The sequence below is a fragment of the Trachemys scripta genome, chromosome 4 (genome assembly GCF_013100865.1).
Source record: "Trachemys scripta elegans isolate TJP31775 chromosome 4, CAS_Tse_1.0, whole genome shotgun sequence".
Classification (NCBI taxonomy): Eukaryota; Metazoa; Chordata; order Testudines; family Emydidae; genus Trachemys; species Trachemys scripta.
In genome coordinates this window covers 100928931-100943984 of record NC_048301.1, presented here as the reverse complement: position 1 = coordinate 100943984, position 15054 = coordinate 100928931, and the positions used below count along the sequence as shown (strand labels likewise).

Sequence of the window (15054 nt, the reverse complement as noted above, 5' to 3'; positions counted from 1 at the left end):
TTTCCTTGTAATATTTATAGCTGAGTAATTGAGTGACTCTCTCTTTGTATTTTTAATTTTTAAAACGCACTGAAATCAAATTGCTGGGTGACTCAGATCTAGTTAAAGTAAATGTGTACAGGAATTAAAAGGCACTTAGGAGGTTCTGATGATAATTGCTGTGTCTGCAGCATTTTTTAAGAGGTCTGCAAAATTTAAAAATATACAGGATAGTCTTAGAGTATAAAAAAGTTTTAGAAACAGTAAGATAAATTGCAGAATTTTATTCTCATGGATCCATTAGTTTTACCCATCTGCTGAGTGCATCTTATTTTGTTTAGGAATATAATATTTATCTTGAATAACATCCAGTGGAGAAACTTAAGTGTGATAGCCTAGGTCACTAATTGAGTGAATGCTCCCAGAGACTTGTAGTCTAGATTTATCTTGCCATCTATACCTGCTTCAGTCCAGTCTGCAAAAACACAAGGAAATGTCTAATATTAATTTCAGAGGAATATTTAACTCAGATACAAACCTTTTCATGCTGGAGGAGTAAATTATTTATTTTAATTAAATTATTTTCTGCATTTCTAGAATTGTGCCAAGAGGCCTCAACTGGTGAAGTTTTCCTTCTGGCTTCAGCGGCACTTGCCAATATTACATTTTTTGACACAATGGCTTGTGAGATGTTGCTTCACTTGAATGCACTGAAAATTCTTCTAGCAGCTTGCGCTGACAAACAGATAGTCGATACTCCATATTCTCGAGATCAGGTGAGTGGTTTCTGAACAAAATGTTATGTTTACAGGATAGCTCAGTGGTTTGAGCATTGGCCTGCTAAACCCGGGGTTATGAGTTCAATCCTTGAGGGGGCTACTTGGGGATCTGGGGCAAAATCAGTACTTGGTCCTGCTAGTGAAGGCAGGGGGCTGGACTCAATGACCTTTCAAGGTCTTTTCCAGTTCTAGGAGATGGGATATCTCCATTTATTATTATTAAAATGGCACAATAGTTTCAATTCTAATACCCAGTTCTTGATGTTTTCAAAACTTCATTTGGTCCCATATTTTCCATGCTTGGTTTCTGCCCAAATTTTTCTCTTTTTCCTCTCTCTGTGTAATTTGAACAATATTGAACAAAGTTATTTTGAACATGGCTTTATCAAAAATGGCTGAGGTTTTATATTTGAAAGCATGTATATGATCCTGACTGGGAAAAGGGGCCTTTGCTTGGTGTGAAAAACATGTGTTTTGATTTAAGAAAATTATGATTATTAGAAAATTTAATGCACAATAGAAAATCTCCATAAGCCTACAGGCCATCATTTAAACATAAATGCATAGCACATCTGTGTGCAGCTCTTTAAGGCTCAAATCCTTCAAGCACTTTTGTGCATGCTTGACTTTCTGCATGCATGTAGTCCTAATTACTCACCTACGTGAAGTTAAGCATGCATGTAAGTGTTTGCAGGATTGGGATGTAAAAGAGTTTACTAGTTCTACAGGCTGAATAAGTGCCTGATTCATATAATGGGCTTTGGATCAAGTCCTAACTGAATAGCAAGTAGCTTAAACAAGTGAAATAGGTTTTTTTTCTTTTTCATTAAAGAAATCTAAGGAGTTAAATGCAAAGAAATGTGTAATGCATAACTAATCACAAAGAGCTCATATGTGCCCATGAGTCACTGGCCTGCATTAGGGTTTTTCCAGAAGGGTACTGCTTAAGTGAGAGCTGTAGTATGAATTCAGGCTCAATTAGATAAAATACTTTTTAGAGCTCCCAATTTTAAGGGATGCACTCACTATTACTCATGTTAAGGGAGTGCAGAATTATATCCTGTTTTGAGCCTATCAGCTCTGCTAGCCAGTGTGGTAGAGGATGAGGCTCTAACCTCATCAGCTGTCTACCTTTTGTGGGCAATCTAGATACAGCAAAGGGCCAGTTCCTAAGCCGCTGTTAAGTCAGTCTCCTTCATGCCACTGCAGCAGCACAAAGGTGACTTCAACCTGGCTAAAGTCAGCAGCTCAGGATTGGGATGAAATAGCCAGCCCTCTGCCCCGCAATGTTGTACTTGGGATGGGAGGGGCACAGCAGAAGCACAGTGACCCTGGCTGCTGGAGAGGCTCCAAGGTAGACATTAGCTGATGCGGTAAGACAAGTGATCACTGAGGCTGCTCTGACTTGCACCTGTGGCCATTTTGCCATCACCAGAAAGAATTGAGAATGGTGGTGGAAAGGTGGTGGAAAATGTAAAAAGCCATAGATGTCCCTTCCCTACTCTGGCATGCCAAGCCCTGCTCTGGTGCCTCTGAGGATCTAGGCCGTGATGTTTGGCTTTACTGTATTTACTATCTGTAATTTGTGTGCTCTCGCTCTTTCTTTTATATACTCTCTAATTATTTGTCCTATGTCTCCTCTTACCAGTGGGCACAAGTCTGCTCCCTTTGAATTCAGTGGTAAAGTCACTATTGACTTTGGGAGCCAGACTGGCTATTTCTTCATAGTAGCAGTGCGGCTGTTAAAAAATTAAATTACAATTACTGTGTTAACCAATAAACCTGTTCCTATTCTCTTGCAACTTGCTAGCTTCCATTACAGGACATGTTAACAAAGTAACAAGAAACTTTTGAATGGCTGGCCCTTGGAAAATGTGCAGGAGGTTAGACCACGTTGACCCATTTATCTTATTTGCGGTTGCAAGAAGGGCAGGGGTGCAAAGCAGCAATGCTCAAGGAGGATTGGTACATAGACTGGAAGGAGTAGGTGTCTGGGTTTTACAGTTATCCATTTGCTATGTAGCAGTAGGTTGTGTAACTGAAGATCATGCTGCTAGGACCTGTTACTATGTTGGTGCTGTTGATTTGCTGTTGAACTTATCTTAAAAAAAAAAAAGCATGGAATATGATCTTTTCAATATTAATCACTATAGGACAGGAGGCTTTGTATTACAGTTACTTATGTTGCCTTTTGGATGTTGAGAATTTACTAGCTTCCCTCTGTCAGAATGGGATGGGAATTTAGGGTTGTTGCGATGGGAATTTAGGGCTGGTTCGCCATTCCTCTGGGGACAACCCACAAAAGGAGGGCTAAAGTGGAGAAAATTTCTGGAAGGTTCCCATGGTACAGTTTTCATTCCAGTTGTTCTGCTAGAGAGGATGGTGTTTGTGCCCACCCTTTTCCAGGCAACAGAGCCCCAAGGATCTATATGGGTTCAGGGGCATCAGTGGAAGACCCAGGCCATCTACCTAATGGCCCTGTGACACTGTATTGGCCACTGTCCCTTGCTATATGCAGCCTTTAAGGAAGAGCTCAGCCATGGCTTCTCAATAGGCATTTGTTTGACACAAGAGGTTATCTTATATTGGTGATGTTAGCAGTGTTGTAGGGAGTGGGATGTTTGTTCTGTCTATTATGGCAGTTTAATGGAATATGTTGCTTGGTTTTAATTTGTCATATGCCCAGATGCTGTGATGATGGGAATATAAATTTGTTGATGGCCAGTTTATATCCATTTGTTCTTGGGTATACATTGGCGCTTATCTTAAATAACTCCTCTCCCTCCCAGGTATTTATCCTTCAGATGTATTTATAGAGAGCAATTGCATCTCCCCTCAGCCTTCTTTTGTTTAAGCCAAACAAGCCAAACTCTTTGAGTTTCCTCTCTGAAGGTAGGTTTTCCATTCCTCAGATCATCCTAGTAGCCCTTCTTTGCACCTGTCCCAGTTTGAATTAATCTTTCTTAAACATGGGAGACCAGAACAGTACACAGTATTCCAAATGAGGTCTCACTAGTGCCTTATATAATGGTTCTAACACTTCCCTGTCTTAGAATCATAGAATATCAGGCTTGGAAGGGACCTCAGGAGGTCATCTAGTCCAACCCCCTGCTCAAAGTAGGACCAATCCCCAACTTAAAGAGCTGCACGCAGATTTGCTATGTCTATGCATTTATGTTTAAATGATGGCCTGTAGCCCTAAGTAGATTTTCTATTGTGCATTAAATTTTCTAATAACCATAATTTTCTTAAATCAAAACACATGTTTTTCACACCAGGCAAAGGCCCCTTTTCCTAGTTCTAGGATGCATCGCCTGATGCATCCTAGAACTGCATTAGCCTTTTTCATGGCTGCATCACATTGACAGCTCATAATCATCTTGTGATCAACCAATATACCAAGATCTTTCTCCTCCTCTGTCGCTTCCAACTGTTGAGTCACCAGCTTATAGCAAAAATTCTTGTTATTTCCTTCGCACTTCACACTATTAAATTTCATCCCATTTCTATTACTCCAGTTTTCAAGGTCGTCCAGATCATCTTGTATGATATTCCAGTCCTCCTTCATACTGGCAATGCCTCCCAATTTTGTGTCATCTGCAAATTTTATTAGCACACCCCCACTTTCTGTACCAAGCTCATTAATAAAAATGTTAAATAAGATTGGTCCCAAGACTGATCCCAGAGGAACTCCACTAGTAACTTCTCTCCAGCTTAACCATTCACCTTCCAGTATGACCCATTGTAGTTTCTCCTTTAACAGGTTCCTTTTCCAGCTTTCAATTCTCATATTAGTTTCCCTCTTCTCCAATTTAACTAATACGTTCCTGTATCAAATCCCTTACTGAAATCCAGGTAGATTCAATCAACTGCATTTCCTTTATCTAAAAATCAGTTCTCTTCTCAAAGGAGATCAAGTTGGTCTTTACCTTTTGTAAAGCCATGTTGTATTTTATCCCAATTACCATTTACTTCTGTGTCATTAACTACTTTCTCTTTCAAAATTTTGTTCCAAGACCTTGCATACAATTGAAGTCAAGTTAACAGGCCTGTAGTTTTCTGGAACACTTTCCCCTCCCCACCCCCCGGCCTTGCTTAAAACCAGATACTATATTAGCAATTCTCAGTCATAGGGTCTGACCCTGAGAGTCAGGAGCTCTGGATGCTATTCCAGCTGTGCACAGACCTATGTCTTGAGCGAATCACTAACTCTTTGTGAACTTAGGCATGTCATGTACCTCACTGTACCTTAGTCTCCCCACCTATAAGACTGATCCAATGAAGTTAACATTATACCATTAAAATCACCCCCAATGACAAGAAGCAATAGGGATGCATTATACTAAAGAATAGGATATTGAATTAAACTAGAGTGCCTAGAGAAATCACCTCCCTATATAAAATAACCTCCTTCTAGCAATAACTGAAAAAGAACTTTTGAGTGTGAATGGTGAACTTGTGTGGATTAGTACACAAACATCCCTGGGTTTATTGTTGTAAAATATCTATGCTGCCCACTCACACTGCTGGCCAATATTTCCTAGAGAAAACCAACTTGAGCATCACTCCTCTTAATAATAAATAAGATTGTCTTCCATTTTAGAGGGGCATGGATAACTTCCAGGATGATAGAATATCTTTAGATCATTTTGTGCCATTAGAAAACACTTTGTAAGTGAAGGGCCCCAGATCTTTGCAGGTATAAACCCAGGTAACTCATGTAGGTAAGAAGTCACCTACATATACCTTTGCATATTCAGTTTAAAGTATTAAGAAGCACAAAACAGGTCTCCACTCCTGTCTCATAAGAAAGCTCCATAGATCAAAAAAACGCATTTTCCCACAACTATCAGGGGATGCCAAGAAGAAACCATTTCCTGGGGCTCAAAGGACTTGTTCACAGGTATCCAGTCATGAGCTATGCAGAAGTTGATCTATCCCACCACTCACAACAAAATTCCCTCTTTCTCTCATCCCAAAACTAGAAACGGGGTAAAGCATTACATTAAGAAGGAGAAAGAAAAATACTGTAACTCTCCAGTAAGAACAAGAGAGATTGTATGCATTAGCGTCTACCTTTTCATTAAGAACAGTTATAAAATTGGCATTGGTGTTACTAAAAAGTCATCGGTATCTGTATTAAGTATCAAGTTTCTTCATGTTCAGGGACCTCAACCTCCTCCTGTCAGAGAAAGCTGGTACTCTGCTGCATTTGTGGAATGTATGCATCATGCTGCCTTCATGAATCTTTAGCACTGTCAGATACAGGAAGGTGTAATTGAAACTTTTGTGGCTCAGGGACTCCTTTCATTCTGTACATGGGGAGAAAAATATAAAATAAAATCTGTTCCTTCTGAATTCCCACTTGTCTTGTCTCCTCAGTGATACTAGCATTCTCACCTTACCCGTGAAGTTGTGGAACTACAGTCTAACAGCTTTTGGTCTTTCGTTATCCAGGGGGACAAAGACTTAATGTGCAGTGAACCATCAATTTTAAAGCAGTTATGTTTGCATTCCTGGTTTAATACCTCAGTAAGCCGTATTCCCCAAATATTTATGGGACGGGGGAGGGCCTTTGACTCAGTCCTGGAAACCCATAGTTAGTTAGCTGTTCCTCCTGTTTTCCACATAATCCTGATGTTTTCCCATTTTTGCAGCTCCTTGCTGGAGACGTTGCAGGCTTTGATGAAATCATAGCCTCTCTTCCTCTAGTTTCTAGATCATCTTTTCTGCCTCCTCCACCACTCACTCAGGGCATTTATTAAGCTTTCTTGTTGTGTTGCCCTTAGGGGTAAACCCCCTCCCCCAGTAATTTTAGGGTCAAAAGTAGAGGAGAGGCAGATGTTACATTTTGATCAAGGCCTGTAGGATGAGGTTTTCAAAGGGGTCTAAGAGTTAAGTGCCTAGCTCCCAATGAAAGCCAGTAGGAGTTGAGTGCCTAACTCAATTAGGATCCCTTGAAAATCCCACCCTTTATTACTGCATCAGAAATTCTTTTTTATAATTAGAGCGTCTTGAATATCAGCTGGTTCATTCTTCCTGAAGACTCCTTATCTAGGTTCTGCTCAGTATCATCAGGTTGGTGGCTTACCAGCTTTTTCTCAAGCTACTGACCAGATGGCCTCATACGTGGAAGCCAGCATGGGTCCATGGATATGTTTGCCTGAGAATTATTAAGAACAGGGGACTTGAGGTGGAGGAATTTGGGCAATGAAGCACTGTACCCTGTATTAAGTGTCCTTCCACTTCAGTTTGACAGGACTATGTCAAAAATCGTGCAGGGAGAACAAGATAAAATGGTGCAGGGTGAATGGAGGCCATGAAGACTTTATCTCCACTCTAAGGCTTTGGTGCTGTTGGCAGAGAAAAGGTGGGGGCAAGAAACAAAGGTCTCCCCCTGCCCTTGCTGCCTCTGATGGTGTGGTGTCTTATTGGGGTCCTAGCTGAGACAGGAGAAAAGATCCCCTGCCCTGCTGCATCACAACCACTAGTCAGTGTCTCTGATAGAGAAGGACTAGGGGTAGGAAGGAAGAGCTCCTGCCCTACTTGAGACATCCACGTTTTAACATTTTGGGCTAAGTCACTTGCTCACTGACACTCAGCCAGCTAGTAGCATAGTAAGGAACAGAAACCAGGTCTCCTAACTCTCCCAGGCTGTATTCAGTCCAGCAGACCATAGCTTCCCCTCATTCCTTTTATGATCAAAAGCAGGGAGGTGACCAAGCCTTCTGACAAAATTAAAGTCTACGTTTAAGCATATGATCAGCCACGTTCTCTCTGAATGCCAATATCCTGTCATACACTGTGCATAAGTACTTGGTAGTATGCACCTACCCTTGTACACTGGGTGGTAAAAGTTATGTACTGAAGAGCTCTGAAACGGTTTCTATTAATGAGAGGCTACATAAAAATTACAGCTAGATCTGAACTTTCTTGCTTTTATGACTTTTGGTTTTTGATGTCCCATTTTCTACTACTGCTTAGTTCTTCACACAGCTTATCTGTGGTTGAAAGTTCCTTTACCCAGAGTAGTCCAAATATGCTCTGTGACTGGATAATATAGTACACTAAACATTCTGGCATGACGCTGTCACTTATACTAGTGACAGGACTCACATTAAGAAAACGAATTCATATGCCTTGCTGCATAGTGAGTGGTGAGGTAATCTCTGGTGTCTATTAACAAAGAAAAAGATGATAAATTATGGTAATTAAATTCCACAAAATACTTAGGAAATTAAACAAGAAGCAATGGTTGCCAATAATAGATATAAAAATAAGAGCCAGGCCACAAGTCAGGGGAACTCTAGCAATGCCATTATATTACTTGTATCCTAATTAGTTTTCTCTAAGAGACCATAATAACTTTCCCACAGGATCTCCCCCCCTTTTTTTAAATACACCCTCTCATCTCTGCACTTCCATGCCAAATTAGGTTATTTGAACATTGGAAAAAGAGGCAGATAACTATGTTTTGACACTCCATGAGAAACTTATGTAAGAATATAATTATGTGTGAAAATCAGCTTTGACAAGCATAGTGGAGTCAAAATAATGGAGACATAAACTCCAGGGCTCCTTTCTCAGACCTTTCTCAGCCAAAATGATCATTATGTCGAGCCTTTGGTCCAGTACTTGGGAGTTAGAAGCATGCAAGACAGGCAGCATGTTGCAGTGGATAAGGCACCAGACAGAATCAGAAGACCTGGGGCAAAATCCTGGCCCCGTTGAAATCAATCACAAAACTTTCATTGACTTCACTAGGGCCAGAATTTCAGCCCTGGGATCTATTCCTGACTCTGCCATTTATTTGATGTCACCTTGGGCTAATAATTTAACTTCTCTGTGCTTTTCTTTCACCATCTGTAAAGTGGGGCAAACAGTATTTACTCTTTGATGTATAGCATCTATGGATGGAAAATGCTATACGATTGTTGCAGTTTTTATTTATTATTACTGCATGCTGACTCTGCCCTTGCCTGCCATGTTGTCAGCTGATGCAGAAAGTGCAGCTACTTGTCTGCTGTAGAAACTGGAAATGATAAAGATAGGCTATGGGTTTTAGAGTAGTTATAAATTTGTAAGACCGAAAACAATGCAGACACAAATACGTAAGAGTGCTTCTTCCTTCTGGTTCTCTTCAGTCTGGCAGGAAACAATAAAAATAGATTTCAAACAATCTAATAGATGTCAAACTGCTGCGGAGTTTTGATATTTCACGGCACCTTTTCCCTCTAAATAAATATCACAACATATGGCTAGGTGGTGACCTCAGGCACTGCTGTCAGCACCAAGTGCTGTATAAACTCTGCAGATTCCCTAGTCCCTCCCTGAGTCACAATTCCACTCCTGCATTTTTCTTGCTCCCAGCAAGGTAGTAATTTACTGCTTGTATAGACACCAATAAATTACTACTCCCACTCACTCTGCTACTCTGGCCAGCAATTGAGAGGCTTGGCTCTGCCCGCGCTCCATTCCTCTGCCCACCTTCTCCAGGGAGGGAGTAAGCATGCACGCACCATGCTTACTTCTAGTAACTCAGACAAAAAGTCCAGGTAGCCCAGGTGGGCAAGTAAGGGGGATTTCTACACCTGTACACTGTCTTCCAGTCCTAGTTACAGGCTAGTCCTGTGTCGTTTAATTCTTTAAAATATTGATATCGAGTGTGGAAGAATATGAGTAAATAGAAGTATTCAGTGTCTCCTTTACTCCAGAGGTCAGATGTTTATTTTGTCTCAATCCCTCATACTGAATTTTATGGTTCCCAGAAGAATTCCTCTTGCATCTCCCTGAGACCATCTGCCACAACATCTCCTGTCTCCAACTGCTGCTGTGACATTGCCCGTTACTAACCAGTAAGATAGTAGAAAGAAAATGACCATCATACACACAGCTGGGTGCTGCTTCCAGACCTAAAAGAACAGGGAAGAAGGGAAAGGGATCCCCATCCTATGTTGTGTCCTGAATACCAAACATGCGGTGCTGGCTCATATAGTATTGAATCTTCTTCCTTCATATAGTACCAGAGGAAGTTCACTACTGTTCTTTAGAGGTTTCTTAGGACACTTGATGCACCTCTTAATTGTCTAAAAGGTCTTGCTCCATAAGTCTGATCTCTGCTGTCAGCCTTTGATGGGGGAAAAAAAGCTCTCCATTTGCTGCCTCCAGGTAGGTTGATTTTGCTTTGATGTTTTTAATTTACATACGGAAATAAAGAAATCTAATAAACTCCATATTGCTTCTTGCAAGTGGCCAGACATGCCTTTATCTCTGCAGACGGGTGTCTGGAACTTTGCAAACTCTCTCTGGCTTATCTTTATTTGATTCATTTAAGTGAAACAATATGCACACTCATAACGTGTAGCAGAAATTAATTTTACTTAGCGATGAATCAGCCTTAAAGGAGTAATTAACTAAGAAGATTAGCAGTTCTATATTGATCTTCTTTGCCACTCAGTTTAATGATTTGGTCATTTTCATTTTGAACTTGAATTTTTCTACTTATATCAGCAGCATCAGTAAAAGTTTATGAAACACGGTGACCTTAGTAACAACAAAGATCATGCCTCTCACCTCTACAGGGCAAGATCCACAAAATGAGGATACTGATCATTGAAGAGCAGGTCACAACTGTGAGAATATCCTTTATTCCACTGGGTCCCAAAATGTATCTATATTGCCCTCTAATGCCCAGGGCCGGCTCCAGGGTTTTGGCCGCCCCAAGCAGCCAAAAAAAAAAAAAAAAAAGCTGCGTGATCTGCGGCAGCAATTCAGTGGAAGGTCCTTTGCTTCCAGCAGGAGTGAGGGACCGTCCGCTGAATTGCCACTGAATACCTGGACGTGCCGCTTCTCTCCGGAGCGGCCGCCCCAAGCACCTGCTTGCCAGGCTGGTGCCTGGAGCCAGCCCTGCTAATGCCTGTCCATTCTCCCTCTATTTCTTCATCTTTCCCGTGCTAGCATCTTCACTGTTTCTGATAGCTGGAATTTCTTGGCAGCAGAACTGACCCGTAACTGCCGGTAGTCGGGGGGCAGAGAGAGGGCAGCGGCTTCAGCAGATGTTACTGAGCATGCTCAGTCTATGTGAGCATGCTTAGTAAAAGCCGAACAGCAGCTCTGTGGGGCACCTGACCGCGCGTGTCCAACACATCACTTCCGCTAGGTAGCCTTTAGTCTCCATTGTGGACTGAGTTTTCCCAAACAGTAAACAAATCTTATGGCTATTTAGTCCTTTTGACACACTTTGGGTTTACAATGAGGACATTCACTTTTCATTGCCTTTTTAGACTGTAAATGAATTTTTAATCTGGTCCTAGCTATAACGCAAATACTGTTTGGTACCTTTGTTCACTATTAGTTAAACATGCTAATAAATCAACATTTGTTATTTAAAACAAGACACATTATCATAGTCCTTTGTGGTTACGGTCTCCTTGCAATATAATTTCTTCAAGCTGATACTTCTCCATTCAAGATATGTGATGAAAATTTCTTTAAAGACCCTTAATTAACTTTATAGTTTCTTCAAATTTCAATCAATCTCTTCTTTACAGAAGATTGATTTCCCAGAAGTGTTTTATTTCTGTAATGTACCACTGACTCTAAGAAAACATGATTTAACATCATTCCATATTTCAGTGTCAACCAGACCACAAAAAAGACAAAAAGGGGAGTTCATCTTTTACAAATTCAGTCGGAGTTTGTGGTTGGTTAGGCTATTCTTTTTGGGGGGCTAAAAACTCCTCTGTTTTGAAAGCAGAAAGCAGTTTTTGTTTACTGTCAGAGGACATAATCTGTAATGTTACAAATGCTGCAAACTATTAATATTAAAACTAAAAAATGTAGGCGAAATATCTGTCTAGCTGGTTCTTATATCTATCTGTGAGGTTCTTGTAAATTTAGATGGTTTCTATTAGATCAGTGGTTCCCAAACTTCAACAACCTGTGAACCTCTTTCACTAAAATGTCAAGTCTTGCGAACCCTCTCCTAAAAATGAATATTTCCAGGGATTTTCTCCTTTATCTGAGTATAAATTATAAAAGCAGTGATCTGGGAAATATAACATTTGTTTTTATGACATGCATATTACACACTATTTATTATTTATTATTATTTATCATTACAGTATTTTTATTACATTATGAAAATGGCAACACTCTTCCAATATCTCACTTTCGTAGCTTGTATCACTTTGAATAAGCCTGTTATAAGACAAGGCTTCTATGTTTCATCAAGGAGTATCAGATGTGAAACACCATGAAGGTATTTAAGAAGCCAACTCAAAGAGTTCCTCCTACACAAGCATTCAGGTCTTGAGCAGTCCAGGCAAACAATGCACATTACAACAAAGCTTAAACTTGTTCTTCATAATAATTAAAAAAAAAACAATACTAGCTGCCTATTTAATTTTAAAAACAGCAAAAAATATCCACCTCCCTTTCCATTTCTTATAAGGAGTCTTGAAGTTTAAATCTCCTCTGTGTGATAGATATGTTGCTTTGATCTGCTTAGCTCGTGGAAGTCCAGTGAGTCTGGGCTGCTGGCCCCGGGCTGCTGGCCCCGTACTGCTCGGGGTCCCTACGGACAGCTTTGTCCACCATTAGGGAATTTTTTTCCGAGAACCCCCTGTAACATTTTGCAGACCCCCAGGGGTTCACGAACCCCAGTTTGGGAACCACTGTATTAGATTTTGTATATGCGCTGTGAGATATTGAGAGGTGAATTTTATAAATCCATAAGACTAACATGATGTGGCAACAATTGTAAAGATATGAAACATATATTTATTATTAAGCTATGTAAGATTTAAAGAGAAGAGACTTCCCATAGAGTTTTAAAAATACATTGCAGACCTCCTAAGTCACTAATACATTTGTTTAGAGCCTGTTTTTTTCAGTGGTGCTAAGCACCCAGAGTTCTGAATGCTCAGCATCTCTGAAGATTAACTTTTAGGCCTCAATTTAGGAAAGCATTAACTCACATAACTTTAAGCATGTGAGGAATCCCATTGGCGTCAATGGAACTATTCCTGTACTTAAGTGCTTTGGATCAGGACCTTTAAGGGAAGTGCTTAAAGTTCTAGTCTGAAAGGTGTCTCTGTAAAAGTGGCATGGTGGGTCTCCATGTTCATTATGTCTCACTGATTCTGTGATTGTCATTGTGCTGTAGACTACACCATTATAATTTCACGATAACAAGTAAAATTTTGATTCCCCTGCACCAAGGCATAGCCCTATAGTATTAGAACTAAATGAGAATCTCATTCAGTAGTTGACAGCCTGTGACACATACTTGAACAACTCTGATTTCATGTAGTGGTACAAATACTTGCTGATCAGTTTATCTATCAGTCTGATCTGTATTTCTAGGGTGCCCATCACCATTATGTCTCTGTGAAGTAATTGTTAAATGATCCCTAAAGTTAATAACTGTATCCATATTTTGAGACAATATCTGGAGGTGGAGGCTCACATAGCTTCCTGTTGCCCGCTACTGTGATTCTGAGCTAAAGTAAAGTGTTTCAGCTGTTGAAGCTGAGGTATGCATAGCAAATACAACAGGGGAAATACATCAGAAGAGACAGTATAAAGACTGCATTTTTGACCAAAGAGAGACTGTTAATAAATGCAAAGAACAATACAATATGAACAGTAGTTAACGGCACATGTGGATTACTTGCTGTTCTTACCTCAATATTTTAACTGTTTAAATTGTTTTTAAGGAAAAAAAAGCACCCGAAGGTCTTTATTCAATTTGTAGACTAATGGCTTCCAAATTTCATTTTGAAACATGAAGCTGCTTTTGATTTATAGGAGCATCAAAAAGAATCTCAAACCACAAAACCTGTTTCTCTTTCTTTTTTCCCCTTTTCTTTCTTTCTTTCTTTCTTTCTTTCTTTCTTTCTTTCTTTCTTTCTTTCTTTCTTTCTTTCTTTCTTTCTTTCTTTCTACTTCTAGAACTTAAAAATGGCAGAACTGATTTAAATCAAATTTGGCCTGAAATACTAAGTTGCCAGGTGAAGTCAAGTTTCTTTCTGAACTATGAGCCCTTCAGAAATAGTTTCCAATCAAAATTAGTGATAGACGGATGTAAAAAGCTTCAGAGGTTTGGATAATCTTCCAGAAGCTGGGATGCTTATTCAGATTCTTCTTGAGCTTATCCCAGTCTGTTCCATTTGAAAAGCTGGAAATCACCTGAGAGAGGGTCTCTAGAAATTTCCAGAAATTCCTAGTGTAGGTAGCATTGCTGCAGCATGAAAATAGCCATTCTCAGGGTATTTTAGTACTTCTGCTTCCAGCCCAAACCAGGCAATTCAGAGGTGTGTTTGAAAATCCCAAAGCAGGGTAACCCATTGGCTTCAAACCTCACATTTTTTTTTTTTTGGTTCAGTTCTAGTTTGGCTTGATTCTTATCTTATCCGAGCTACTTTGCCCATCCCTAAATCTGAGCATGTACTGTAACTGCTACTACTCATTAAAATACCAACTACTGATAAGAAAGAAAGAAATATGATTTGCATCATGTGTAGGTACAATGGTAATGAGAATCCTAGCGTTTGGATACTCAAATACTTCTAAGGAATTGATGAAGTGTGAAGTTGGCTGAAATTTAGAAATTGAGGAGCAGGTCTTGGGCCCAGTGGAGATGTGGCTGTAAACCACCTTTCCCTTTCCCTGATCCTGCTCTCTGGGTGCCACTTCACACTCCCCAGCGTAATTTAGAGCCTCATAGGGAATAGGAAGTATCATTTTAAGAGATTTGTCTTAAATCCTCTCCCCAGACCTTACCCAATCTATGATTTATTGTTGTGGCTAATACTTTGTGGGAAATGTAGTGCAATTGTTACATGCTTATTGAAGCAACAGAGTCCTGTGGTACCTTTAAGACTAACAGATGTATTGGAGCCTGTCACATGCATCCGACGAAGTGGGCATTCATCCACGAAAGCTTATGCTTCAATACATCTGTTAGTCTTAAAGGTGCCACAGGACTCTCTGTTGGTTTTTGCAGATCCAGACTAACATGGCTACCCGTCTGATGCTTATTGAAGAATGTCAGATACCTGTTTACACTGGGTAGAACAGGGGTCGGCAACGTTCAGCACGCGGCTTGCCAGGGTCAGCACCCTGGCGGGCCAGGCCAGTTTTATTTACCCGCTGATGCGGCAGGTTCGGCCGATCGTGGCCCCCACTGGCCATGGTTCACCGTCCTGGGCCAATGGGGGCGGCAAGAAGCGGCGCGGGTGAGCGATGTGCTGGCCGCGGCTTCTTGCCGCCCCCATTGGCCCGGGACGGTGAA

At 40.5% G+C, this 15054-nt stretch overlaps 1 protein-coding gene across 1 annotated transcript in view; it reads left to right on the top strand.

The window, feature by feature from the left end:
- Window positions 1-15054, top strand: part of INSC (INSC spindle orientation adaptor protein) — a 226189-nt gene that overhangs the window by 195405 nt on the left and 15730 nt on the right. Inside the window, exon 9 of the mRNA XM_034770348.1 lies at window positions 577-755. Within this exon, the coding sequence (XP_034626239.1) occupies window positions 577-755 (179 nt within the window). The remainder of the gene's footprint in view (window positions 1-576; window positions 756-15054) is intronic.